General features: G+C 36.5%; 1 protein-coding gene across 2 annotated transcripts; it reads left to right on the forward strand.

Annotated features, from left to right (window-relative positions):
• The first annotated feature begins 321 nt into the window (after positions 1–321).
• LOC131699469 (janus kinase and microtubule-interacting protein 2-like) lies at positions 322–26,137 on the forward strand. 2 transcript variants are annotated; one of them, XM_058996253.1, is made up of 22 exons: positions 322–473; positions 11,843–12,098; positions 12,301–12,798; positions 13,055–13,264; positions 13,572–13,670; positions 14,039–14,185; positions 14,344–14,484; positions 14,810–14,866; positions 14,969–15,091; positions 15,528–15,656; positions 15,783–15,866; positions 16,399–16,461; positions 16,564–16,662; positions 17,553–17,651; positions 18,077–18,130; positions 18,404–18,469; positions 18,723–18,791; positions 19,415–19,492; positions 19,993–20,196; positions 20,612–20,677; positions 21,939–22,013; positions 22,218–26,137. In XM_058996253.1, exons 2-21 carry the CDS (start codon positions 11,970–11,972, stop codon positions 21,987–21,989), a joined length of 2,466 nt encoding a protein of 821 aa, XP_058852236.1. In that variant the 5' UTR covers positions 322–473; positions 11,843–11,969; the 3' UTR covers positions 21,990–22,013; positions 22,218–26,137. The 2 variants fall into 2 exon arrangements, with proteins under 2 accessions (XP_058852236.1, XP_058852235.1); XM_058996252.1 differs by lacking the exon at positions 21,939–22,013.
• Positions 26,138–27,503: the final 1,366 nt, after the last annotated feature.

Below are 27,503 nucleotides of genomic sequence, written 5' to 3' on the forward strand. Positions count from 1 at the left end.
CTACATTGTATCACCCTGCATGTTTTGTGTTATCAGAGATGTAAAATGTGCTTTTGTTGCGTATGGAGGTGTAATAAAATAGATGTTGTTCTTCCACACTGCAGTACCGTATCACTTTAAAACACAGCACGCTGCCATGTGCCGGAGTATGTGAGCAGCGGGTTTGCATGCTTGTGCTTCGGCTCGGGCTCCTTTTGTCTGTGGACTGTGATAGCGACACTCCAGCTCTGGGTGAGGGAGAGAGAGGGAAGGAGGGAGGGAGAGAGGGAGGAGGAGGGGGCTGTCATAGAGGCAGACTGCAGCTCCACTCAATGAGCTCATTCTCTGTGGAGGAGAAGGAGGGCGGGTCCACAGCATCACCGTACAGAACGCACAGCACAGCTGCTGATGCTGAACAGCAGAAAAAAAAGCAAAGCCATGGGTTTAGATTTGAGGATTCCGGGCCTTGATATATTCTGGAGAGTGTTCAAACGGTAAGGTTTTTTTTTTATATATATATATATATATATATATATATATATATATATATATATATATATATAATAATTTATTCACCTTTTCTCAATTGATAAAAACAAATTAGAGTGAAAGAAAATGGTGTGGAATGAATTGGTCTGACATTGTGTAGTGGTAATGTTAAAAAGGAATTGTAACATAGCCGGTTATTATTATTATGCATTTTGAAGTGAATTCATCTTTGCGTCAGTGCTGGCAAGGGGATGGGTCTTTGTTTTCCTTTAAATTGGTAGATGTCATTTTGGTTCTGCAAAGGGCCCATCAGAATCTATTTGATTGTTCTGCCATTGCTTTCATATGTTTTGAAGAGAGAGCTGTTTTCTCTGCTGGGCTTGGCCTCTGTGGTGCTATAGCCAGGCTGTGCAGCCTAATGACAAGTGCATTGCTGATAGCTATTTGGCTGCTGGCATTACAGAGTACAATCCGTATTAACAGACCAGTGATACGATGCTGTATGTTCCAAAATCCATTTTAGATAGGGATAGATTTTGTTTAGACAATCAAACGACCTCAATTGTGTAGATTCTGAAAAGGTGAAATTATTTAGGCAGCCAGATGTGTGCGTGTTAGTGTAGTTTTTATTTACACACTCCATTTGGTGCATCTGTAGCTAGGCCCATAGATGCCTATTCATTTCAATTAGTGTACACCCATTTGTATCTAAATAAAGCATGAAATCTAATTGTTGCCACTCCCTGACAGTTTTTTTTATATTTTATTTGTATTTATTTTTTCTTCTCATGTTCTATTTTTAGATGCACTTATATATTAGGAATAGATGCCTTTAGACAGCTCTTGGCTTTTACATGCAGGCATTTCTAAACCTGTTCTAACGCTAATGGATTTTGTTTCCTGAATTATTTCCCTTTGCTTCCCTTGGATGCCCTTTTAAATCAATGGTTTTATTTTTTCAAGCAATGCAAGCTGCATAGATATGCTCAGTCAAAGTCAAATGACAAGGAAGAAGCCGATAGCAATCCTTTCAATTTGTTACATGAAATACTAGACATCTCAATGGGGAAGTAAGGCAACTTTAGAAGCTGTGTGTACGCTCATGTCTCTACACTTCAGACCTATTATAAATACAGTCATGAGGTAACACCATGACATGCAGTAGTTATCTGGGTACCATGTGAACTTTATCCTAAAATTAGCTATTGCAGAAATGCAGTCTATTGTTATTCTTTTCTCTCAATTTTCAAGACCCTCTCCTCATTTATACTACTTAAAAGTCAAGGATATTGACCTGTATTAATGCTTTATTTTAGACCTTAGATATATTTCCACACAGTGAACACTGAACACTGAGGCAGTGGTTTATTTTCATATCGAGTGAACACAGATTTGGGGGTATGACTTATTTCTCCTTTAGTAGCATCTCAAACAACGTTTAAGATACAATGATACAGAGTTCATGGAGTAGAGAGGTCGGCACGATTACATTGTGTAATGTGTCAGGGAAAGCTGCATCAACATTCAGTAATTCACAGAGATTCAGAGAGGAAATTGAAACTGCCATTCAGGATTTACACTTACATTATATATTTTTTTACATTTAGTCACATTTTTGAGAGGGACGAGTTTAGGGTTTATACATACTGAAGTCATATAGGATTTGCCTCAGTGCAATGCAGTAGACATCATTTTAAACAATTTTTAATAAAATTCACATAGACCTAATGGGAAATTATGTAGGATACAAGAGAGTTCAAAACTTTTAACAATACAAAAAGAAAACAATAAAGGTAATTCAATAGCATTTTAGCTTTAGTTACATTGTAATTACACCATATTTATAGTTACTATGCCTGTACGTTACAATACAACATGTATCACAGCATGTGTGTGTGTTCCTATCAGCTATACAGTACATCATTCAAGAACCATTTGTTGTGTTGCGCTTTTACATGTACAGCGATGGCCAAAGGTTTTGCATCACCCTCTCGAATTAACTAATTTTGCTTTATAAAGTCGAATAATGTTACCTTAATATATATCGAATTGCATACCACTTTGTACTTTTTCATATACTAAATGAAAAAATGCAAAAAATGGAAACACGTGACATTTCAAAATCTAACATGAAACACTGTACTACTCTGATGGCTTCCGGTAGACTTTGCGATATCATTTTGTAGATTCTTTGATTACATGATGTTAAATAAATGATCTAAATTATGTTCATAGTTTGTTTTTGTTTTTTTTTTATGTCTCAATCCTAGGCGATGCAAAACCTTTGGCCATAGCTGTACAGAACCTGTACATTATTATTATTATGTTTATTTCTACAAAGGTAAGTATCTTTTTATTGAAAAGCCATGGTCTGCCCTACCGGCACATTCACTTGAACACTAAGGCACCACTATACTGTGATTGCTGTGATGTAACTTTGAGCCAGTGAGTTGACAGGAGCTTGGGTATTGTTGCTACCTCGTATATGTTACTCTCCATACCTCATCCAGTGTCAGTGACCGCAGTTGCTGTACAGAGGGCATTTTGAGGGTAATCTAGGAACAAAACAGGAGTTAAAGGCAGAACATGCCAAGTGAACTATAATAGCACAGTCCATTTAGTTTTCTAGATGTCTGAGACCATGCAGTTTGAACATATCCCATTTAATTTTTGCATTTCACTATGGGATGTTTGCAAATGTTATCAATCTGTATAAAAATAATTAAACAGAAAGAAAACTAGTATGCCATGTTTATTATTTCCTAGATTCATTTCAACTAAAATATTATCTGTTAAGCAAAGCAAACAATATGAATCGAGACATGGAAATATCCATTTTCAAACCCGAAGCTGAAGTAATGTGCTTTAACAATGTCAGCCTGATTTCTCATACCACGTGACCTGTCTAGTAATTCATCACAGCAGGAAGGGGGATTAAAATTACTTTTTAGCATTGCTGTGTCTTGATCCTTTCCAGTCCTGTGGCTGCCAGGGTCAAATTGTCATGGCTGCCATAGCCTTATCCCATCAGTCCTCTAGGCTAGAGACTGTGGTTCACATCACTCTGGTTGTAGAATAGTTCATCGTAGCTATGGAAATAACAACCACTGGGGAGTAGGACCCTCCTGAGACCTGCACAGCTTTACTGGGTCTGTCTATTGTTGATCAGGATTGACATGAAAGCAGCAGTGAATGGTTGGGTCATACACTGCAGCAATATAGAAGGATGAGAATTCCTATCTTGGTTCATGTGGGACCCATTTTAAAATAACAATGCATTATTGCAATACCTTATTAAACGATGTGGTGATAGGATTTTTTGTAATTTAGAGTCTAGCACCACGTTTTTAAATAACTGTTGATTTTTAAAATGGGAAATATCTTAGTTCTATACGTTTTGGTGTAAATCTGTGTCAATTTCTAAAATCTTTTATACTTGATCTGCTACACCGATGATGTGCATCTGCTGGTTATCTGACATTCAGACACCACTGGTGCACACCAGCACCATCTTTTTACAGGGATTGGAGCCAATTACAAAAAAAAGCCTTACTATGTATCTGAATCATAAAATGTTACACAAGATACTAGGAGCTAGTAGTAGTATTATCCTTTCCTCACATATTGCTTTGTTGTAGACTTGTGGATTCCAATCTTGTACAAATTGATTTAGGAATTACCATATACTGTACCATGAATTGGCTTGTTGTTTAAATCAGATTGTATGACTGTGAGCCCATGCAGTCATAACCCAACAATGCTTTGATTTCATATTGATTTTTTATACACTAACAATTACTCAGTACTTCACAAACCCTAGCAATGAGGTCTAGTCAATGCGACTGCGTTATTTTTATCAGGTGATTTATGGTTTAACACTGTGTGTCAGGGTTCCCATTAAAAAAACAACCCTCTGTACTCTGATATAATAACACTTTGTTAATGTGTTGACTTTAAAATAATGGCTACAAATTCATAAAAAAAACTAAATCAATGTGCAATGGAAAATCCAATGTAATCGAAATGGATGTGAGACCAGTATTTTCAACTGTTGCCTCTGATATTGTGGGTATTCGTCAGTGAAGTTCATGATTATGATACCATTTCCATCCTTTTACCCAGCTCTGCAGTTTAGACTTTGAGATTGAACTTGTGTCCTTTGGAAGTCACATGAATTTGTTTCAGTGACACTGGCAGTATGACACAGTATACTTTTTACACCCACTGCCACTGCCATCAGTAAAATAGTACATATTAAAAAAACAAAAAAAACCCAGTTGGGCTGACCGCTACATTTTGAGTGATAATAACAGGATAAGTGCAGTTAAATGTGAGTCCTGTATGAATCAGTATTTACATGGTTTAACCGGATTCCACATGCTAAAAAACACAATTGCATTTTATACTTCCATTAGATACTGTGTTTAAAGGAAGTAGTGCTTAGTACATACTGGCGTCATGTAGTATAATACACAGTTCATAAAATCTTTTGGTCGTTTCAGGCGTGTTTCATCCTTTAACCTAACTAGGCTTTTGCCCCTGATTTTGAAAGGCTTACTTAAGTACTGCCTCAGTGAGATACTGCTTCTGGGTTTAATTGAATGATTTGCACCGGCTAGCTCATTTGATTTCCCAGAAAGTGTATCCAAAAAAAAAAAAAAAGGTTTAATCCTCACTGGCCTGGATATTCTGTTTTAGAGGTTCAGATTAAAATTGGGTCTGTCTGGGCACAATAGCATGTGGGTATTGCTTTGCACTGTCGCTCAAGTATATTTCCTACTGTTATTCTGTGCAATTTATTGGGAGACCGTTTTCCTATGAAACGCCCTTTTTGTTAAATGCATTGGGATGTCGTCTTTCGTTTGAATCTCAGATAGTGGTGAGGGTATGGAATAGGGCATGGAATGGGTTACCTAGTCATGTTGTTGATGCTGAATCACATAGATCCTTTAAGACCCGACTTGGTTGAATGGCCTTATATTATATTCTATTTTATATTGTCATTTTTCATAGAGATTCAGTTTCCAGTGCAATCTAGTAATTATGTAAATGTTATCATTTATTTCAATGGCATGTGTTAAAAATGTCTTCATGAACTTCTTTAAAGTTAATATTTAATATAATCTGTTTTCCTAATGTGTAATGTCTTAATAATTATTTGCCATGCTAGCTATTTAAAAAATATATACAAATGTTGTCTTACATTTGGTTTGGGCCCGTTGATCTGTAAAGGGTAAAAACATTAAATATCCCTGCAGTTCTTTGTATAACCTAAGATGTGCATCTATCCTCTGTACCTAACAACATAATCCCCATACATTTAGGATAATAATTCGGGTTTTAAATTGGAGACTGTACAAGGATTACATGCAGGCAGATGTTAATGGCTGGCTGGTCTGCCTATGGGAATATATGCCCTTGAAAGAGGTGTCCCATGCTGGTATATGCAGAAAAGAGATAAAACAGTGTTCAATGCAGGACCTTAAATTGGAAACATATCGCATTTAGCTGTAAACCCTCCCCCTGCAATGCTGGTCCAATACATATGACGTTTCTAAAATCTGAGGAACTAAAACCTCAACCTCGCCCGATTTCACTTTAATTAGACATGGGATTTGTACAATGAACAAGAACAAGTAATGCTTCAAGTAGACACAAAATGGTACTGTAGTATGACATGATGTCAACACAATGTAGTCAGAGTCCAAGCCCGGGGCAGAGTAGGTGATAGTGCTAAAAGCAGAGATACATTTTCCTTCTTTGTCACTTTTTGGTGTCTTAAAAGGTCACGGTTTATAACTGGAAGATAATGACACAGTTTAACAAATCAGAATGTTGTTGTTGTCTAGTTAATACAAAGTACACCACCAGGGTCATGTAAATGACTCATATGGGTCAGTGTTTATAAACCTTCAATACAGAAGTTTTTAATGAATTTGAGAGCAAGCTGCAGTTTGATTAAAAATATTCCTTTTGATTTGATAGCCTTTTATGTGTGGAAGAACATTTTAGAAAGACGATAGTGAGCCAACATTAAAGCTGTACTGCCTTGTAATTGCATACTTTCATGGTTACAATTTGACTTTCTGATTTCAATGTACCTTTTTTTATGAACATTGATATACTTCTTGCTAAGAATGGAATTTGACACATTTCCCTCGTGTGCGTCATCATTTAAGGCTAGATAGGAAGAGCATTGCTACCACAAAGCCGAGTTATCGTTGGTGAAGTTTTTTTTCTTTTTCTCAAACAAACTATTCACAGAACAGACCCATCGCGGCCATGCCAGAGATTTTGTTTTTCACATAACACATTTAAGCAAAATCTTCAAACGAATTGCAACAGGAATAAAATGACATGTATTTTCATTTGAAATTAAATCATTTATAAGGGAAATCATCTCTAAATAGATCATTAGCTGACATTTATTGTGTAAGCAATAAGACCCGACAGGGTGGGTGGTAGAGGTTCATCCTCTAGATCTGAAGAAGTAGTATAGATCAGATAAACTCAAGTGTTCAGAAGAAGAGGGTATTGCTGCTGGGCTGCTCCAGGAAAGAGTTGAATGCTCAGATTAGTCCCCGTAGACAGCAACTACTTTGAGTGCAACAATCTATCCATTATCTGTATTTAGGCCATCAGGTAACAACTCACTCTGCAAGTGCAGCCTCAAAAAAAACAATCAACCTTATAAAAAGAAAAAAAAACACAAGTCTGAGCTATAGCAGCATCAGAAAAGCAATTACAAAAAAACAAAAATAACATGTGTTTGACTGAAAATATCTCGAGCTTTGTTACGATTTGTTTTGTGAAACAGCAGCAACAGACGTGGAGCATGAGATGCTGTTTTCAGTTCATTTGATTCGGTTTCCAGGCCATGGGAAATTGATTTGTTTTACTGAAACACCATAACCTTTGAGGCAGGTGCTGGGAAGTGTGGATGTAAGCTGTTTTTAATGAACAGTGTTTCTGTTTAAATCGGTCTCTGTATAGTAACTAGTGCTGAAAAATAGGTGGGTTAACCCTTTATAGGTAGGCACAGTTACAAAATCTGGTAACCTCTAAAGTAGTAGCCCAGTGTTAAATTCATCAGCACTATTCGATCTTTGCATAGGTGAACAAGTCCTAATTCTGTTATCAAAGGTTATTATTATTATTATTATTATTATTATTATTATTATTATTATTATTATTATTATTATTATTATTATTATTAATTTTATTATTATTATTATTAGCAATAGTAGTAGTCGTAGTAGTATGTACTGCCCTTGAACCTTTATTTTTAGCAGCTTTGTACTTTGTAATTATTTATTTTTGTAAACTGCTCATTCAGGATGGTTTCTTTCCTATTATTTGCAGTACTCTGTAGTTTTTAAACAATGGGCACACTGTCTTGAGTTTGTGGAAGTTACTGTATGTCACCAATGGCAGAGAATCCTATGATATAGAGCCTTACCATTTACATAGCTGTGCATCCAATCGTTTTAGAACAGGAATATATTCATAAGTTATGTAATATTGCATTACTCCAGACATCACTTGCTTTTAAAATTCACTAGAAATATTGTGCAGTATTTAAATGCAAAAAAAAAAAAAGGAAAACGATAAGAAGCTTTCACACATTCAGGCTTGAAATAAATTGACGCAATTATTAATTTATTTCATGCCAACAAATCGTCCTGTAATTAAACTTTTCTAGTTAAACATTTATAGGGAATGCACATTTCATCAATAGTGAATATATCTGTCCTGTAGCACCCTTCACATACACCTTTTAATTGTACAGCACGTTCAGTTTCATCATTATATTGCTAATTAATATATTCATGCAGCAGTGCAGATAAGATATTGAAATCACCGTCTTATTAAATATTAAGGACTGTTGAGTACAAGTATGTGCTGCTACAGCTTTGCAGAACATTATTTCTCAGTTATGTTTTGTAGCCTTTGGAAACAGGCTGCTAGTAGGAGGACGCCTATGATATTCCTATACTCTATTTTATGATGGTTTCCATTTGCAGCCATTGATCCACTACGATAAACAGCTGGTAGATATAAAAGACATTTTCTTATTCTAATCTGACTTCTAACTGCACAACCACTCCTGGGTTACATGTGCTCTGATAGCATTAAACACAGAAATGATCAATAATTCATGTATCTGTGAATCAGAGGTTCAGACATGGCCATAGATTTAGACAGCTTCTTGGCAATACGTCCATGTTGGTGTTCAAGCCTTTTCCAGTTAGGAAATGTAATTCGTGGGTCCATAAACCTTTTGAAAAGCAGCTGGATTGCAAGTTTCTAAGTGGGTCAAATTTACCGTCAAAAAACCACTTGGAGTGACTATCTGTTACAGTAACTCTAGTTTAGTGATCATGATACCTCAGATATATATTTTACTTATATCCTTGGAGGGGATATGTACAGTATGTTGATGCAGTTCCTTGTTATTAGGATTGGTCTTTTCAGTAAGTTATTTCCAAAAAAAATCTTTCAAGGCATTATTAAAGAAATTATAATTGGAATTCACATGTACATGTGACGGCCCTTATTACCCGTGAAATACTGTTAAAATTGAAAAGCTTTTCCCCAAGTACTCTAATGAATAGTGATGAGTCGAAAGAGATTATTGATATTGTTAAATATGCATCATTTTCCTAGCGAGGGAATGCAGATTCCACAGCTGGGGTCCTGTGGATAATCCAATTATCACTGTTAATCACATCCTTATTTTCTTACCAAAGATTAGCTCCCCACAATGATCCACTACTGCACCTCAATCCTGCCATGAAAACTACAACTGCCATTCAGTCCTGGGACCATGCCAAGCAGTAAACTGAGAGATGTATTTTATAATATTTTTCAGATTGTTCCCTGTTTGTATCTGTTTTGTCAATTGTTAATTGAGTCATAATTGAGTCATATTTTTATGATAACCAAGCTCACACTCAGAAGCCACACTTTCTTAAGCTATTTTTCATGCTGCTTCAAATCCTGTAGTGATTGCATGATATATACAATTTTGTCAATTATAATATTGCAATAACCTAGTTTGTGTAACCTCACTGCTGATGAAGGCACTAGCCCAAAACTTTTGTCTGCCTTTAGTGACTTAATTTGTAGACAGGGTCGTATCTTTCATGTATTACAGTGACATGTAATTTTAAGGGTTTTTTTTTTCTTTCAGGACCTGTATTATTATTATTTGGTCATTTAGCAGGGGGTGAACTATGCGTCAACAACTGCAGTCACTTCCAATAGGACCTTGGTTTTACATCTCACCCAAAGGACAGAGCACAAGGAGGTTACATTAAATGACTTGCTCAGATTCACACACAGTGAGTCAGTGGCTGGGATTGAACCAGGAACCTCCTGATAACAAGCCCTTTTCTTTAACCAGTTAATAGCAATTATAAACTGACTACCTCAACATCTTACACATCATCATGAGTACTGCATATAACTCTTTCAAAGTTTTAACAGACTAAGCCAGTCTTTCTATTACCTATTGTATAGCACCTGTTTAGGTTTCAGAGCTAATGTGCTGTCCTGAATTGGAGAAACTGTTCCTTTAGTTCAAGGGTTTTGTTTTTGGTGCAGAAGGTGGTGTGGTACATCTTCACTTAGGTAGAGAATCACTGGTGACTGGCAGTTTGTATGTGAGTGGTATTGCTTGTTGTGTTTGCATTGCGAGCAGTGATTTGAAGTTCCTGGGATGGCGTCAGTAACCCTCATTATTATATAAATAGCTTGGTTTGTTTGATTCTTTGGGGAAATCACATGAAGTCATTTTCAACTGCTACTATTCAAATTTCAAATAAATATGCTAATTTAGATTTTTTTTAATGAGATAAAAAAAAGAATATGTTGTGTATCAATGCAATCATATTCATAGTCTCAAATAACTGGGATCTAACTTAAAATAGATCAAAAATTGTACACCAGTATTTTGCACAGTAGTTTCTGTTAACTGAGTGAAATTTGCATAGCCTTGTTTCCATTTCCGGTATTTTAAAATCTTGACACTTTTTGTAGCATAATCTCTCAAAAGCATTATGCAATTTAAAAGATTAGCTAAATATGGATAGCACGGCTGTAACAACAAAACATGTATAATGTAGAAGATCCGGCCTGGGTTTGATAGTCTTTTAATTATAACTATGTTACCCTTTGTCCCTTCTGTGAATTCTGTGCAAGGGGATGTTAGGTTATCTTGGCTATAGTGACAGCGACTGCAGATATATAAAGGGAGATCTTAGGCTCAGAATAACAATTAGTCCATTTGTGGTACAATATGGTATGATAAAATACTGTATGGACATATACAGCTTAACAGCAACCATCACCATTCGCAAATGGAAGGCAGAGATAATTCATCCTGCGTGCTGTCTGGGTAAAGGATTTTTCATTTTCCATTCTACAGTGCATGTGTTGTACAAGGCTCTGCCATGCTGTAAATCTATAGGCCTGGACTCACTCATGCATGCAGTACATTGTGCACCATCATGATATTTGCATTAGCCAATCAAAACAGTAAATCCTACAGTGTCAGATCACCTGATGTTGGACAGGGCCCTGCAATCTACAGTAGTAGCTGCTGCTGCTGCGCTGCTGTCATCAGGCTTGGAAGAATACACCTTGCTATACCAGCAATATAACAAATACAAATAATGTTCTTTTTAGACATAAACACAATTGTTTAAAGCAGAGTGAAAGCTTTACAGGGTTAACAATAAAATTCACTTAATATACCCAAGGGAGATTTTTTTTCTTTTTTCCTGCATTTGCATTTGCACTTTCTGAGAATCAGAGAGTTCCCTTTTGGGTAAAGCAAATGACAGTAAAATCTGTAATTACTGTTTTAAAATGTTATAGTATGCTTTAACCAGAAACAACACACAGGTTTCAAAGCTAGTTTCAATAGACGATTCCCCAGTGTTTCGTTCCAATCCTTTCAGGAACCAAAGCATCTGTCTGAAGAGAAGAAGCTTTAGGCTACTGTAGCAGGCACAGAATGATATGGGTCCACTGATAATCAGTTGCTTCATTTTGTACTAGATGGGATATCTTTGTAAAAACTGCAGTAGCATTGTTATTACACAAATAAATAGAATGAATAGAGAAATGCATATTTTTTATTTTCTATTGAAATGAATACGTCAATGCGTTAATGACATAATGTCTCAGTTCTGCTCAGGTTATTTGAATTGGCTCTTTTCTCGGTAAGTCACTTTCCTGTAACAAACCACCAAATGTGGATCCAGTGGATAATCAAAGCATGGATGTGTTGAATGCTTTTTAAACCCTGTGGTGGGGATGAGATAAGAGTAGAAATGGTGTTCAACATGTGTGTGGCTTGTTTTAACAGGTCTTCCACATCTCAGAGATAATGGGGAAGAGGCAAGAAATGAAACACAGAAGGATCTCATCGATTTCTATTGAAAAGATGAATATCCCTTAATGAAAATATTCAAGGCACTGTAGTATTTGCAAAAATGGCAAAGAAAGGGCGTTCAAAGGGTGAAAAGCCCGAAGCTCTGGTTTCTTCCCTGCAGGCTGCCAATGAAGATCTCAGGTCAAAATTGACAGATATTCAAATAGAATTACATCAAGAGAAATGCAAGGTAAGTGTGTGTGTAGTGGTGTCATGTTGTAATCATCAATTATCCTAGTGTTTCCCCCTAAAACTAAAATTACTCCCACTAGTTGTACAATTAAGGAGTATGCAAAATAATATATATTTTATATAAACAATTTAAAAATAATAATAATTATGATATTTCATTTTCACCACATTTATTTTATTATTATTTTTTTTTTATTTAGGTAAGCAAACTTGAGCGAGAAAAGGTTCAAGAAGCAAAGCGAATCCGCGAGCAGGAGCAACATAAACACACAGTGACCCTGACGGAGCTCAAAGCCAAACTCCACGAGGACAAAATGAAAGAGCTGCAGGCTCTCCGTGAGAACCTAGTCAAACAGCACGAGCAGGAAATGGCGAGGACAATAAAAATCAAAGACGGGGAGAACCAGCGGCTCAAGTCAGTGCTCGGCTCCTTGCGGGACGGGAGCAGCGATAAAGTAAGGACAGCTTTGACGCTTGAGGCCAGAGAGGAGGCCAGGAGATTCTTTGACTCTGAACGCCTCAAACTGCTGCAGGAAATTACAGAATTGAAATTGGCCAAAAAGCAAGTGGACGAGGCCCTTAATAACACGATTCAGGCGGATAAAATGAAAGCTGGAGACCTGAGAAGCGAACATCATTTACATCAGGAGCATATATCCAAGATCAAGTGGGAAAGTGAGAGAGACATCCGGAGGCTGGTGAGTAAATCAAGATTAATAAATCACTTGACCACCTGTTTTAAAAAGGACAACTTCTTTCCTTTATTTATTAATCCATTCCATAAACTCATCACTCTCTGTGTAATAAAGAGGAGAGCCCACTGAGATCTACATCTAATTTCCAAGGAGCATACTACATTAACAGTATGTACTGTATATCTTAATTTATAAACGTCCATAGCGTAGTAAACAGATCATTTCTCTAGACAAGCTTTTTTGTTTGTAATGCCCGCAGGTAGACGAGATTAAATCAAAAGACAGGACGGTTTTTGCTCTGGAGAAGGAGCTGGAGAGTCAGACCAGCTTCATTCAGAAGCTCCAGTTGCAGAAGGATGCCCTCGATGAGCAGCTGTTTCTGGTGAAAGAGGCCGAGTGTAACATTGGCAGTCCCAAACGAGAGATTCCTGGAAGGGCAGGAGATGGGGCAGAACATTGTGGCAGCCCAGTAAGTCAGATCCCATTATTAAAATCTGCTTTCGTTAACTAGGACTAAGGAAGTTAAGGACTGGTTGCAACAAGGTACTAGATTGAAAAGGACTGAAAATATAAACAGTGAATGCCACTGCTCTAAGCCGTTATACCTTGCTAACAGTTATTCTTTAGAGTACATTACACAAGAGTACCCTGCTGTTTACTCTTCCATGTTAAAAAAACGTCTTGTGACACTGACCCAAAGGACTGCCCAACCCCACCCCCCGATACCCCGCAAGTGCAGCCATCACCTTGATGATGCTAACGGCTTGTTCTTTCAGGATTTGCGGAGGAACCACAGAAGGGTTGCTGAATTAAATTCCACAATCCGCAAACTGGAGGACAGAAATACCTTGCTGGTGGATGAAAGGAATGAACTGGTATGGATTTTGTTAAACATGATTCTGATCTATGATATTGAAGTAACTATTGTTCAAATTCAGGGTAATGAATTAAATGTTACTTAATTGGCACTGTCATTTTAATGAAGTACAATTCTACTAATACAAATGCTAAAAAGAAAAAATAGCATATTGCTTTTTTTCACAGAGAATCAGTATTTCCGATCACCTCAAATAAAATCTGCTTGAAATAAAACACAGATTTTAACTTTACTTTCATTCAATGACTGAATTACAGTATTACAGTACTGTTCTGTCAATATTCTGTCGATTTGTATTGGATGCAAATTGCCCTCATGTAACGCAGCAGTAATGCACAACAACATTGCTTGTTTGATTTTGAACAGTTGAAACGGGTTCGAGAATCTGAAAAACAGTGCAAACCGATGCTTGAGAAGAACAAGTGCCTCACTAAACGAAATGATGAACTCACCCAGTCACTGCAGCGCTTGGAAGAAAAGATGAAAGCATTAACTAAAGAAAACCTGGAAATGGTATGTATGCATAATGTCAAGGTTCGATGTCAAATTGCTTTTGGAATAGTCTAGGTAAACAACAACACATTGAAAAGGAAGTGCTTTTATACTTGTATACTGTAGCGCTGTAGATTACTATCACTTGCACAAATCCTTGTGTGTGTCTTTGTCCGCAGAAAGAAAAAATCAGTTCTCATCCACCTTTGAAGAAGCTCAAATCTTTGAACGATCTGGATCAGGCTCAGGATGATCAAGAAATAGAATTTTTAAAACTTCAGGTTCTAGAACAGCAGAACATGATAGATGACTTAACAAGGGTAAGCTATAGACACACTCGTACAGTATTAAAGTTGCATCGAGCACACTGGCCAGTCACAAAGTGGACCGAAAGCCTGTTATTTTCTTCATTATTTCTCTGTATGTGCATTATTACATTTGTTTACCCTGCTGAGCACTCAAACATTTTTTTTTTAACAAAGTTACTCTTTTTGCACACACAGCATGCAATGTGACTTAGAATAAAGGAAGAAAAAAGTACTTTTCATAAACAATTTCTTATTTCTTGAACTGGTAGATCTCAATGTAATTACTAATTATATACATAGTCAATGTAATTGCCCATTGTCCACATATTTTTTTCAGGACAGAGAAAAATTGCTACGTAAGAAGAGGCATAAACGAAGTTCAAAAGCCCACAAGGTAAGCAATGTTTAAAACAGTACACTTTTCAATTACCTCATCATTTGAGAGTACTGTATGTATCTGCAATGCAAAATATCTTTTTTTTTCTTTCTGTTGAAGCGACCTATACTGGTGGACACCTTTTTTGGGTACGATGAAGAATCAATGGATTCTGAAACCTCTTCCATGGCCTCGTTTCGAACTGACCGAACACCAGCCACACCTGATGAGGACATGGATGAAGTAGGTTGAACATGGATCAAATTGAATAGTTCTAAAGGACAATTACAGACATGTCCTAATACTATAGTACTGTAGCACATTTATGGCAAACGTGAATTATGATGAATAACAATATGGTGGTAATTATACCTTTTATCCAGCTAAGGAATGAATATTTGTTTGAATTATTAAAGTATATTTCAACATGAAAAAAAAACAATATTTGTCCTAGCACTGCTGTAAAAAATAATAATGAGACCTGGGGTTGTTTTTCAGCGAACAGGTAAGGGATGCGTTGTAGAATACCAAGATTGTACATCTGAATTCATCATTACAGATTACAGATTACAGAGAAATTCTAGTTAACATTGAAATAGCAGGTCCCAGTACAGAATAGGAATCGCGACTCCAGGTTTGCATACTTTAACTTATTGATGTGGTGTGTGTTTCCATGAAGGGTATGGCAGCAGAGGAGTCTGAACTGAGATTCCGCCAGATGACCAGGGAATATCAAGCCCTTCAGCGAGCCTATGCCCTGCTACAGGAACACACGGGAGGCCTTATAGATGCTGAGAGGGAATCAAAGGTGAAAGTCAGCCCTGAAGCAAAAGCACTCGATAATAATTCCAGACGTTTTTGGACCAGTTTTGTTCACGTTTTTATTTTCTTTAACAATACTGATGCATGTTTTTTTTTGTTTGTTTTTTTTCAGGCCCAAGAAAAACTGCAAGCTGAAGTACTCAGGTATAAAGCTAAAATTGAGGATCTAGAGAAAGAACTTGCCCAGAAAGGACAGGTAAGGAAATCTACATGTAAACGGTGTGTGTTAATCATTACACAGGCAAAACACCATAGCGTTGGAGAGATCCACGCATTCCCCTGCAGTAACCTCAGTTAAATATAACAGGTTCTTCACAAAATTTAATAGATAATTGAAAACGTCTTGTTAATCATTACCATATCTGTTTTTAGCAAAAAATAAATAAATCAATAACCATTTATGAAAACTCAGAAAACTCATTGTGATATTTACAGTTATGATTTCTAAAGTGTCAGTTTGTTCATGTAGTCATCTATTGTGTAATTAACAAGTTAGTGAGAACAACCCTTACATTAACATTTTGAATAGTGGCACAGAGGCATTGGAGAAACAATTCACTATTCATTTATTATTATTATTATTATTATTTATTTCTTAGCAGACACCCTTATCCAGGGCGACTTACAGTCGTAAACAAATGCATTTTACCTGCAGTTTTAGTGTTTTGCCAGTTCTCACTGTACATGCCACTGTTTTGAATCTCAGACCTGCTAATTTCTTGTCATAGGATTCAAAATGGGTCGAAGACAAGCAACTATTTCTTAAAAGAAATCAAGAACTTATTGAAAAGGTATGTGGAGGCTTCAACTACAGACAAGAGGTAGATAAACTACAATACTTTTGCAAATTATGTCTTTTCATGCCCATAAATACATTTTTTTTTTTTTTTTAGATAGACGCCCTTGAGGCAGAAATCAGCCGTCTTCAAGAAGAACTTCAAGACTCCAAGGACCAGAATGAACTGCTAGAATTCCGTATCTTGGAATTAGAGGTGATGCCATTTAGATTTTATACAGTGTGTACATTTCTTAAGCAAGCGTGAGAGTTACACAATGATGTTACGTTTTAGAAAATAATAATCATTGAAAACTCAATGAGATGCAGCGTCTCTGTTACAAGAGTGGCCTGGATGAGTAGCAGGCAGTGGCACAAAGTCATTCATAATTACACTCTAAACACACAGGGATTTAAAAACATTACATTTCAGCACATTCTTTTAATAGTCCTAATATAATGCTAAAACATGCTTCTAATAGATTTGTTATTTTTTTTTTTTTTTAAACAGGTTATCTGTAAGATTAGAAAAGCAAAACACAACGTTGTTTTTTAGTTGTTTAAGTTTAATCAGATACAGCTTTATCTGACAATTATCAGTCAATTTGCTTTTTTTTTCTAGTAATAAATCAAATGTTCGGTTCAGAACCATCCAGCTGAACTGCCAAACAGAGACGGGTGGAGAACGCCCCCTCAGGGCCAGCCTTTGAAACAAATTGAAATTCACACACCATCTCACACAGTGCAATTCTTCTGGTGCATGCCTAATTGATTGGCTAGCTCAGGCTTTTCATAGTGAGCAAGCAGTAAATAAAAGCCAGATAGGCAGTTTAAATGCAGACTGCTGCCACCCAGTGTTCAAAACAGCAACATACAATACTCTAGCCCCATTGTTCTATGGAGATGATCATTGGTTTTTAATTATAATGACATGTGTGCTATACAGTACTGTATGTTTTTAGAAATACTGTAGTATAATATGTACAGCCCATAGCTGTCTGTCCAGATCCTAGAAACTACAAGCCATTACTAGTGTAGGAGACACACTGAAGGCAGATACAATAAAGAAAAGGATTAACATGTTATCGTTAATATTGTTATTTACAGGAACGTGAAAGGCGATCCCCTCCTTTCAATCTCCAGATCCACCCCTTCTCGGAGGGAGTCAGTGCTCTTCAGATCTACTGTATGAAGGAAGGGGTCAAAGTATGTCTAAGCATTTTTATTATGATTATCCACTCCATAACCACCCTTAACTGTATTGCACGCACACTGTGAAAAAAAAAAAAAAAGTGGGATGTTCAAAGTAAAAGCAAGGTTTTACAGACCCACGCAGACCATTTACTATAGCGTAACCCTTAGATAGAGGTTATATTTGAATGCTTAGAGCAGAGGTGTTGATTGGGTCATAACGTTACATTATATTATTGTTTACCATATGACCAGCGGCCGTTCACTTTTATTGGAGATTTCAAATTCTATTGCAGATAAACAAACATCACATAGACAGCATGTTGCCAAGTCGAAGGACTGATTCCACCCCTGTGTAGCCTTTTAACATGGGTAGTAAGGGCCTGCACAGCAAGCAGCTTTTCTTGTCAATGTTATTTCCAATGTTTGTTTCTTTTTAGGATGTCTGTATTCCTGATCTAATAAAGCTGCTGGACATTCTGGGAGACAATGGTGTAAGTATTCCAGTTCTGTGTCAACTGCATTGTTCTGTTTGTTGTTTTTCCTGATGTGTGGTCATTTTCCATTATGGGGATAACAAAAAGTCTTAATGCACTGTACTTGTCAGTGTATTCTAGAGTAGTGTGAGTACTGTGTGCTCACTATATGAGAGGCGTGATTTTTTAAAATGAGTTTATTTAAAATAATGAGATTTTTTTCCACATAATATTTCACAAATAGCTTGTTTCCCCTCTTGAATTACTTTATTTGTATTTATTGTTTTGCAGAATTTAAGAAATGAAGAGCAAGTGGCCATCATTCAAGCAAGCACTGTATTATCACTTGCAGAAAAGGTAATTTAAGACAAGATCAAACTGCTTCGTCCATGACAGGGATTTTAGATTGTGATCTTAAACTGGATATTGTATAATATTAACAAGATGAATTTCTCAGAAAACGTTTATCTACCGAATATTAGGTTTTGTTATGAGACATGTTTTGTTGTATTCAGTGTTGCTGTATTGTTATTTTTATGAACATTAAGTACAGTACTGTGCTCTGATACCCTTTTTAATGGATGTTCTTATTGTTTCGTATGCCACTTAGTGGATACAGCAGATTGAAGGTACTGAAGCTGCTCTGCATCAAAAAATGCTGGACTTGGAAATTGAAATGGTAAGAAAATCAGAAATCAGCATTCCTTAAAAAAGAAAATCAATGTATCTATATGGTCCTGTTGAGGAGCCCTCTTTTATAGTACTGCAAGTTCAGGATATATAGAAATTTATTTGTAGAGGCACCTATAGTACATGTGTTACATGACGATAGACGTATCCAATTGTAACATCCAGTTGTTTAGGGGTATGCAGAGGAACCCGTCGGTCTGTCCATACTGCATGTCACGCTTACTTACACTTACACAAATGATCTCTTTTTTAATGGCACTCATTTCTCTAATCGTGTATTTAAAATGAAATATGCAATACAGTAAGATATTGACAGCACTATAGACTAAAGATATTGGTCTGTGTGCAAAGCCAATACATCACATTTAAAGCACAGCCAATGTGCTTCAGCCCTTGCCTAAAAGAGTCACGTTGCAAGTGCTGAGAAAGCCATTTGCACTTTTCACAGAAGCCAAATGCTATTTTTGCATGTGAAACGGGCTAGCTCGTGCTTGCCAATCCTAAACAAACGTCGTACGTCATGGACTGCAGTTTACGGTTCACTGTTATTTGCTTTGCTCCCTCTCAAGGGCAGTTTTGATTTAATTCCTGTATATTGTGTTAAATTTGCAGGATATGTTTTGTAAGCAGAAAGGCTATTTGGAAGAAGAACTTGATTATAGAAAACAAGCCTTGGACCAGGCATACATGGTAAACAAACTCACTAAAAGTGTACTTGAGATGGGTCCTGTGACGTTGTTAGTGGGAATCCAGTATTTAAAGTATAAACTGTTGATGCGAGTGTTTTGCTTTCTGCAAAACTAAATTATAATAACCAACTGTTCAACCCTCTCTTAAGATAGAAGATTGTAGCCTGATTGGGGGTTCAAAATTGCTTCTTCCATTGGCATCCTCAATGATGCCCTTTTTAAAGTGCAATTCATCCATGTTATCACAAGGATGTCAAATCAAAAGGATCTGTCACACACTTCTGCTGCTGTTAACATATTTGCGACCCACATAAAAATCACACAATTCTATCTTAAATCCCCAGCTGCTCTCAGATGTAAGACTTCCTGCACTTTAATTGTTGTCTGGTATACCAGGAACTGATCTCAGATGGAACATTTCAGTGTTGACATTTAGAACCAGGGGGATATCAGAGTGTTTTAATCACTGATTTACAACCGTTTCAAAAAATCCTTTCACAGCAAATCCAAGATCTGGAAGCCACCTTATATAACGCCTTACAGCAGGACACAGTGATAAAATTCGGGGAGTCTCTGAGCGAGAAGCAGAAGGACGAGCTGAGATCAGCCGTGGAGAAACTGAGGCGTCAGATGCTGAGAAAGAGCAGGGAGTTCGACTGCCAGATCCTGCAGGAGAGAATGGAGATGCTGCAGCAAGCTCACCAGGTAGTGTTGGCATTTCATTTTACACAAAGAGCTCAAAGTGAAAAGCACACACTGGACCCGTGATAAGATAGCACACAAGCTTTCAGGCTGCATTAGATCTGAAAGTGAATGCATAAAATTGAATGGTTGTGGATAGTGCAGCTCTGCAAATTGATATACTTCATTCATACAGCAGATGGCAGCTTTGAGCAGCAGCTCGCCACTTTAGTTTAAAATACTGTTCCAGTTCATATTCTATTAATAAAAAATGTCAATTTCCCTAAAATATTGGGTGTTATTCTACTTGCTAAATAGCTGTTATATCTTTAATATCTAAAATGTTTTATCAAATTGTTCTTTTAATTATGACTGGAAGAGGTATGACAAAATAAACAGCTCACAGTTTTGCTTAAAAAAAAATGTTTAAACCCTTTAGAGAATTCGAGATCTGGAGGATAAAACAGATATTCAGAAGAGACAAATCAAAGACCTGGAAGAAAAGGTAAGATCTACTTCTCTTACATGTCATTATTATGCAGGTCAAGATATGATACCCATGATACATGTAAGTAATGGTCCTGATAATATAATAAGAATACATGACTGGCATGGGAAATAATAAATAGTCTTGTGTTTTTAAAGTACCATTATACATACACTCCTTATCATACTATGTATAACTTACCTGTAGAGATCAAAACCTTTGCAGTTTGCAGTGCCCATGTCCACTAATCTTTAGCTTTTCATAATGACTGCACCCAAAAGTAAAAGCTTGTTGGTTGTATGACATGCATACCTATCACCTTGGAACAGAGCTGAGATAACAGAAACGTATTTCACAAAAGCTTTCAGTCTGTACATTTTTAACATCTTTAAACCAGTGCCATAAATGGAAAAAAATATTATCTGAGGCGAAAAAGGAAGCACACAATTCTGCATCAGAATGTAAGTTGCAAAAGTGTATTGCAGGCTGTATATTTAAATGTATTGCCTCTTTAAACAGAGTGTTATCAGGCTCACTCTGTCTGCCGGGTTATTATTGAAGAAGGCTATAAAGTGGAAAGCTAGATTACTAAGCTTGGTTATTTTTACATTTCTGTGTGCCATTAACCTGATAGTCTATAGTATCTCTATTCTTGCTGGGACTAAAAAGGTACAAAGATCTACGGACGTAATGCTTAAAAAAGGCATGCTTGTCAGTGGTGAATTGCTCACTCCCACAGCTTTGTCTCTCTAGTATAGCTTTCTGGCACTTTTGACACATGTAACAGTTGTTCCTTGACTACCGCTAGCTTGTTAGCATAAGTAGCCATTCATGTCCCAGGTTCCTTTGTATAAAGTGGGATAGTACTGAGTTTTCAAAAAAAGAAAAAAAGAAATGCCATGCAATGTATAAATCTGTTTTACAATGTAAACTGGAGAACCGTGCAGTTTTATCAATGAAGCTGATGAAACAAAGGTTCAGATCTTCAGTAGTTTCCAGCTTTCACAGCACTATTCAGACTCAAGCATCTCATCACATAACCCTTTCTCAAGATAGGTATTTTACATGCTGTATATTGGAACATATTTGCAAAGAGTTAGGGTTAGGGTTAGTGTGAGTTCTGTACACTGCTGTTGAAGTGCTTTGAGAGATGCCATGCTCTGGATGTATCTTCCTATTCTTTCATTTTTTCAAAGGTTCTCCCTCTCTTGAGACTCTCATGCTTTAACCTCTTACTAACACTATGTTTTGTCTTTTCTACTTTTTTTCTCCTCTACAGTTTTTATTTCTGTTCTTGTTCTTTTCTCTTGCCTTTATCCTTTGGCCTTGATGTCTTTCACACCTCCCAGCCGAGGTAAGTGTGTGTCTTGTTCAACGACTAGTTAAATGGTCTCTAACAAAAATGGTAATTATTATATATTTTCATAAATGTCGGTGTGAGTTGGTCAGTAGTAACAAGGAATCAGATTGTAACCTTAAATAAGTTCTACCAATTGAAGAAGGGTTTTTATAGTACTGTACATCGTTGCATTACAGTTGTCTTTCTTTCTCTTTGCAGACTTTATGGAAGTTCAGAACATGTACAGAACAATGGTTTCAATCTATTAATGAACAGAACCTGGTTTACAGCAATCTTATTTATGTAGCCAAGGCTACCCTTACATATTTTATATAAGCCATTTGCAAGATTGGTTGCTTGGCGGTTTGTACGAGATCCAATCTGATACAGTATATGCTGCATTGAACTGAACACGCGTGAAACATGTTAAGTAAAACTACACTTGATTGAGAGCAAGGCAGAAACGTTCACATAAGTTCAGATCCACACGTCTCAGACAGCGAACCAAAGTCAGGAAGATCGTATCCCTGCCGTGCAGGGGACCTCTTTAAAGCATCACATCACTGGATTCACGATTGGGGAAATAAGTTGTTGAAAAGTCATAGCTCCAAAAGGAATTCCAATTCTTCTCTTCCACAAAACCGCGTAGCGAGTGGAAAATCAAGACCGAACAGGATGGAAGGACTGTCCTTTATTACACAGGGATTATGAGCACTCACTCAGGTGACCAAGGTGACCCACTGTAACAAAACACAAAGCACCGGAAACAGGAAACCATTCAGGAACTGACTGTAAATGGATCTCCTTGTGAGATACAGCGTACAACACAGAATGGTCACTAGAGGGCATGAAGCGCACTGAGGCTCTTTAGTTCTAGTGCAAGGAGGAAACTGTTTGGTTGATATCCTGTTGGAAGAATGATCTGAACACATGACGTCTTTATGAAAAAAGGACAGAAGTACTTATTCACTTACTAGTTTTTTTTTTTTTATTATTATTATTTTTCTAAGACGTTCTATCAATATAGAAATGTACAGGCTTTTACCTTACCTGCAACTGTTCCCTCGAATGTACTGGTATACATTTGGGTATATGTACATGATTGTGGCGGTTTGTTTATTGCAACGGTTTTATTTTCTTATTGTTAAAAGTGACTCATAATTTAACATCCCTACTTGGTATTTGTGGCTTGAGCAATAGTATCACACAACCATTTTTGTATTAATGTACAGTATAAATACCCATAAAGCTATTGTGGTGACAGCTGCAACTTTTTTTTTTCATAAAAGTATAGTAGATATTACAAAGTTTTAATGCTATAGCATTTTTCTCTTTGGGAACATTACATCTATGGTTGTGTATTTTTTTTATTTATTTAGTTATCTCAAGGATCAGTGCTTTGTTTCTATGCAGCACAACAGGCTTACTTTAGTGACCCCATCCAACTGCAATAGGAGACTTTGTAATGGAGAAAGCTCGTGTAATTGATATAGTGGTTGTGTCTTTTGTTTCACCATGTTTGAGACAAAAGCTTTTAGTTTGCAGATGAAAAGTCTACATTGTTGAGCAAAGAGGTACATATCCCCGACCACCAGCTACTAATAATTCTAGGATACAAACTAACCTGAACTCATAGTGCACATGCCTTAAATGTTCTTCCTTTTTCTAACTGATACAAAACAAAAGTAAGTTACTATCCTTATGTTTCTGATCCTGTTGCATGACTAGCAGATCAAAATTTTTAATAGCCACTGACACCTGTATCTTTACTGGTTTAGATAAACAGGGTTTGTTGAAATGTTATTTACAATAACATAAGTCTGCCAAAGGAAATTCCATTACAGATGCTAAACTCTTTCCACATCTGTTAAAATATCTACTTTGTGTCACTATACATTAGTTTATTAAATAAAGGATTGAAAAGGAATTATGGAGATGTTATTACCTAACATTATCAGTCATACTTTACTTTCACAAAAAAACATGCACATTTTCCTTTTGGATTGAAATACAGTAAGTCCGGCCCAAGGTGTCATAGCAAAATACATACTTTTGGTTACTAAGAGGAATGGCCAGTGCTAAATAGCAAAAATTCCAATTTCTCATTTGTATTTTAAATAGATTTTTTTAATTAATTAATTAATTAATTAATTAATTACCTGTATCCCTGTTCAGTTATCCCTGAAAAACTAATTGCATGTGTAACGTAGCGTTGCCAACCCTTCCCTCAAAAGTGCTTATGTTGCCTGCATGTTAATTGGACAAGCACTTTTGGAATTGTTTGCTTCTGTGACCTTGGTAAAGAAGGGATGGCTGTGGGCAGTGTTAGCCCTCATGCACTGATACCACATCCCATGGCTGGCTTTGGTGGATATGAACATTTGTCAGATTTGTGAGGATTAAATACTGTACATGTCCTTCTGCACGAACAAACAGTGAACTTCATAAAAATGTGGCCAATGCAAGAGCAGAGCTAACACTTTTTATTATCGTTTTCAGTAATGATAGAACATATTCATATTTGTTTTATCATATAGAATGGCAAGTCTGGGAAAATAAAGGGCAGGAGATTAAAAACAAATTGAAATGCTCAACGGAGCCCCATCAAAACACATTAAACATGGAATTTGTTGGACCTGGTTTGGCCTTATTAAAGGATAATATTAAATAGCAGTACTTATTCAATCTAAAACCTGTTTTAAGGTTGCACAGTTTCTTCCAAAAATATATGTATACAATATTTCAATATAATATCCCAGTATATCACAATACCATTAATTGCATCATGTGCTTTAATGGAGGGGTGTTAAAGTAATCATAAGCAAGTTTATACTAGAATAATAGACACAAGTTTGTGGACTGTTTTAAAGACTTATTCACAGACATTTTCCTCCCTTCATAAATACTTTTATAGAAACAAATTGTAAACCTATGTGTATCCCTCTAGGTTTTAAAGCACTTTTCAGTTCTCAAAGGCAGTGGTTAAAAGGAGAATACATTTTGTGAAGAGTGCAATTAGCTGAAATTATCTTGAGAAGAAAAGCCTCTAGTTTGGCTGAAGACACTGTTTCTGCTTGCGTTTTTTAAAGGGACAATGCCTTTTAGGATGGACTTAGGCAAGTCTATACAAAATAATAATCAGACAATAGAAATCAAAATGAGATGTCCACATTTTATGCAGTTTGGATAAGATCGTAGTACTGTACTTACAGTAGAGTTTTTAATGAACTTCAGTTGCGCTACAACAGTTTAAATCCTTGCTCTTTTCCTGTTCATGCAAAAAGCAGAAGAGCAGATTGAGTTGTGTTATGGCATTTTATACAAGTCGTTTAATAAACAGCACCTGCAGACAAGCCCCTAATCTAAAGATGGTGGATCAAAACATTGGTTCCATTGCCTCCTACACAGTGAAATAATAATGGCAAATAGTGTAGCTCATTTAGTTAAGATATACACAGTATTACATTTAAAAGAAAACCATTTAAATTAGGTTCCAGTAGATACAGTAACATCCCTAAGTACAGCGTAGTCTCCATTTGATTTTAGTTCACATTTAACCCAACGTGTTAAACCAATACATTGTCTTTCATGTTTGGTTACTTTTCCCAATAAAAGGGAAATTTTAATACTAACTGTAGCACTATATAATACTGTCTGTATTGAATGAGAGAGTAATTGCACTTTTAAACACTGTAGGCTATATCCAACATTTACCACTGTGTTAATTAAACACCATTTAGTTAAAAAAAAAATGTATGTTAAGAATCTTCCTTTTACAAACAATGGTGCAAACTTAGCATGGTGATAAATGTTTTGTGAATATGGCCCAATATGTTTCCTTGTTCTCGAAAAGGCTTTTCTACTGTATGTCCTTGCTCCTGAAAATCTACTAACTGCAATGAAGAATTATTTTTAATCACTGTGTTCCCTCTTCCCCATCACTGATCTGCCATGTGTGTTAATAAAAAATGTACAAAGATATGCGTAGTGAACCTCTTGACTGTATGCATTAATCTGTAGAGGAAAATGAATGCTAATGTAAAGTTTTCTGAAGTTATTTTTTAATTTATTATAGGAGTTTACTAAACCGGTATTTGAGTTTGTAAAAAAATAAAATAAACACTTGCTTTTCTCAAACACCTGCTTCTTTAACGTTGCACATTTTATACCCATCCCCACCTTAAACAACCTGCCATGACATAGGTACCAAAGACTGGAACTGGAAACTTGTTCAGAACTTTAGGCTTCTTTTACAATTATTCAATAAAAACAGTACAATGATTAATCTACGTTTAGATATTTAGAAAGGTCAGCCCTGTTTATGCCCATATCCATCAGAGAAATAGGCTGCACGTTGAATAAAAAACCCTAAAAAACAAACAAAAAAAAGTCATGATGTTATGGCCTGCAAATCTCTGGAATGTATGGAAGATGGTTGTCAGAAATGCACAGTATGACCGCTGTGGTAACAAGTCTAACAATAATATTGTGTAGACAATAGAGGTTGCATGGCAACAGGGTGAGGGATCAAAAAAAAAAATTGCAATGTAGTTGGAAGAAGTGCTATAACAGAGGTAAGTCTTGCCTTCATGCATAGCTGTAAATCCTGCAACCACCACCCATTACAGAAAGTAAAACGCAGCTGTCATTAATATACAAATCCTCCTGCATCGATCAACCGTTCTGTACCGGACAGCAGTTAAACATGTGAGGGATGAGACAGCACATTCTCAGAGATACTGCACAAGATTGCAGAGACATCAATAAACCTGCCAATAAATGAACACAATTCTTACAGCATGCATACTTCTAACACACTTTAGAAAGACATTCATGCTAGAGTAATCATATGGTTTTACTCACTCGTGTTTGAACTCTGTTCAGTTAAGTTTCTGTTCCCCTGCCTGGATATAGTGTTTCCTTGGATACAGTATTTCCTTGGATACAGTATTTCCATGGATACAGTATTTCCTTTGATACAGTATTTCCATGGATACAGTATTTCCTTATTATCTAAGATAGAGGTGGGCCTGGTTCCACAGTAGAAAAGTATCTGTGCATTGTTCTTGCAAAAATATTCTAATCATTGCAATGATTTTAGGTCAAAATCAGCGAAGGGCTATGACAAAACTAGTGGAGCTGACAACTTCAAGAGCTGTACTGTATATAGGAGTAGGCCTGGAAATCATTGGAATCAGCGCAAAGCTGGGTTGAAACACAATTAAAACAATATCTGCAGCAACTGTGCCAAGTAATGACCCAACATCTCATCCTCAGACAGCTAAGACTGCACATCATGGGAAATGATTCCAATCAGGTTTAACCCAATACAAGCCCAACTAGGCATACGCCTGCCAGCGTTACTTTGGTAACCAGAGCATGATGCAGGAAAGGAGCTTTTAATGATGTTAAAATTATTAATTTAATTTTACATCCTCTCTGCTACCTGCTGCTGCTGCTGCTGTAAAAAAAACAAACAGGAAATGATGAGCGATGACTGTTTAT

The sequence above is a fragment of the Acipenser ruthenus genome, chromosome 22 (assembly GCF_902713425.1).
Source record: "Acipenser ruthenus chromosome 22, fAciRut3.2 maternal haplotype, whole genome shotgun sequence".
NCBI lineage: Eukaryota > Metazoa > Chordata > Actinopteri > Acipenseriformes > Acipenseridae > Acipenser > Acipenser ruthenus.

Bases quoted from the DNA above. Each gene is read 5' to 3' on its own strand.
- LOC131699469 (XM_058996252.1), top strand. From the start codon at position 11,970: ATGGCAAAGAAAGGGCGTTCAAAGGGTGAAAAGCCCGAAGCTCTGGTT. The intron at 15,092-15,527 runs GTAGGTTGAACA...GTTTCCATGAAG, and splicing joins CTGATGAGGACATGGATGAA to GGTATGGCAGCAGAGGAGTC. The intron at 18,131-18,403 runs GTAAGTATTCCA...ATTGTTTTGCAG, and splicing joins ACATTCTGGGAGACAATGGT to AATTTAAGAAATGAAGAGCA.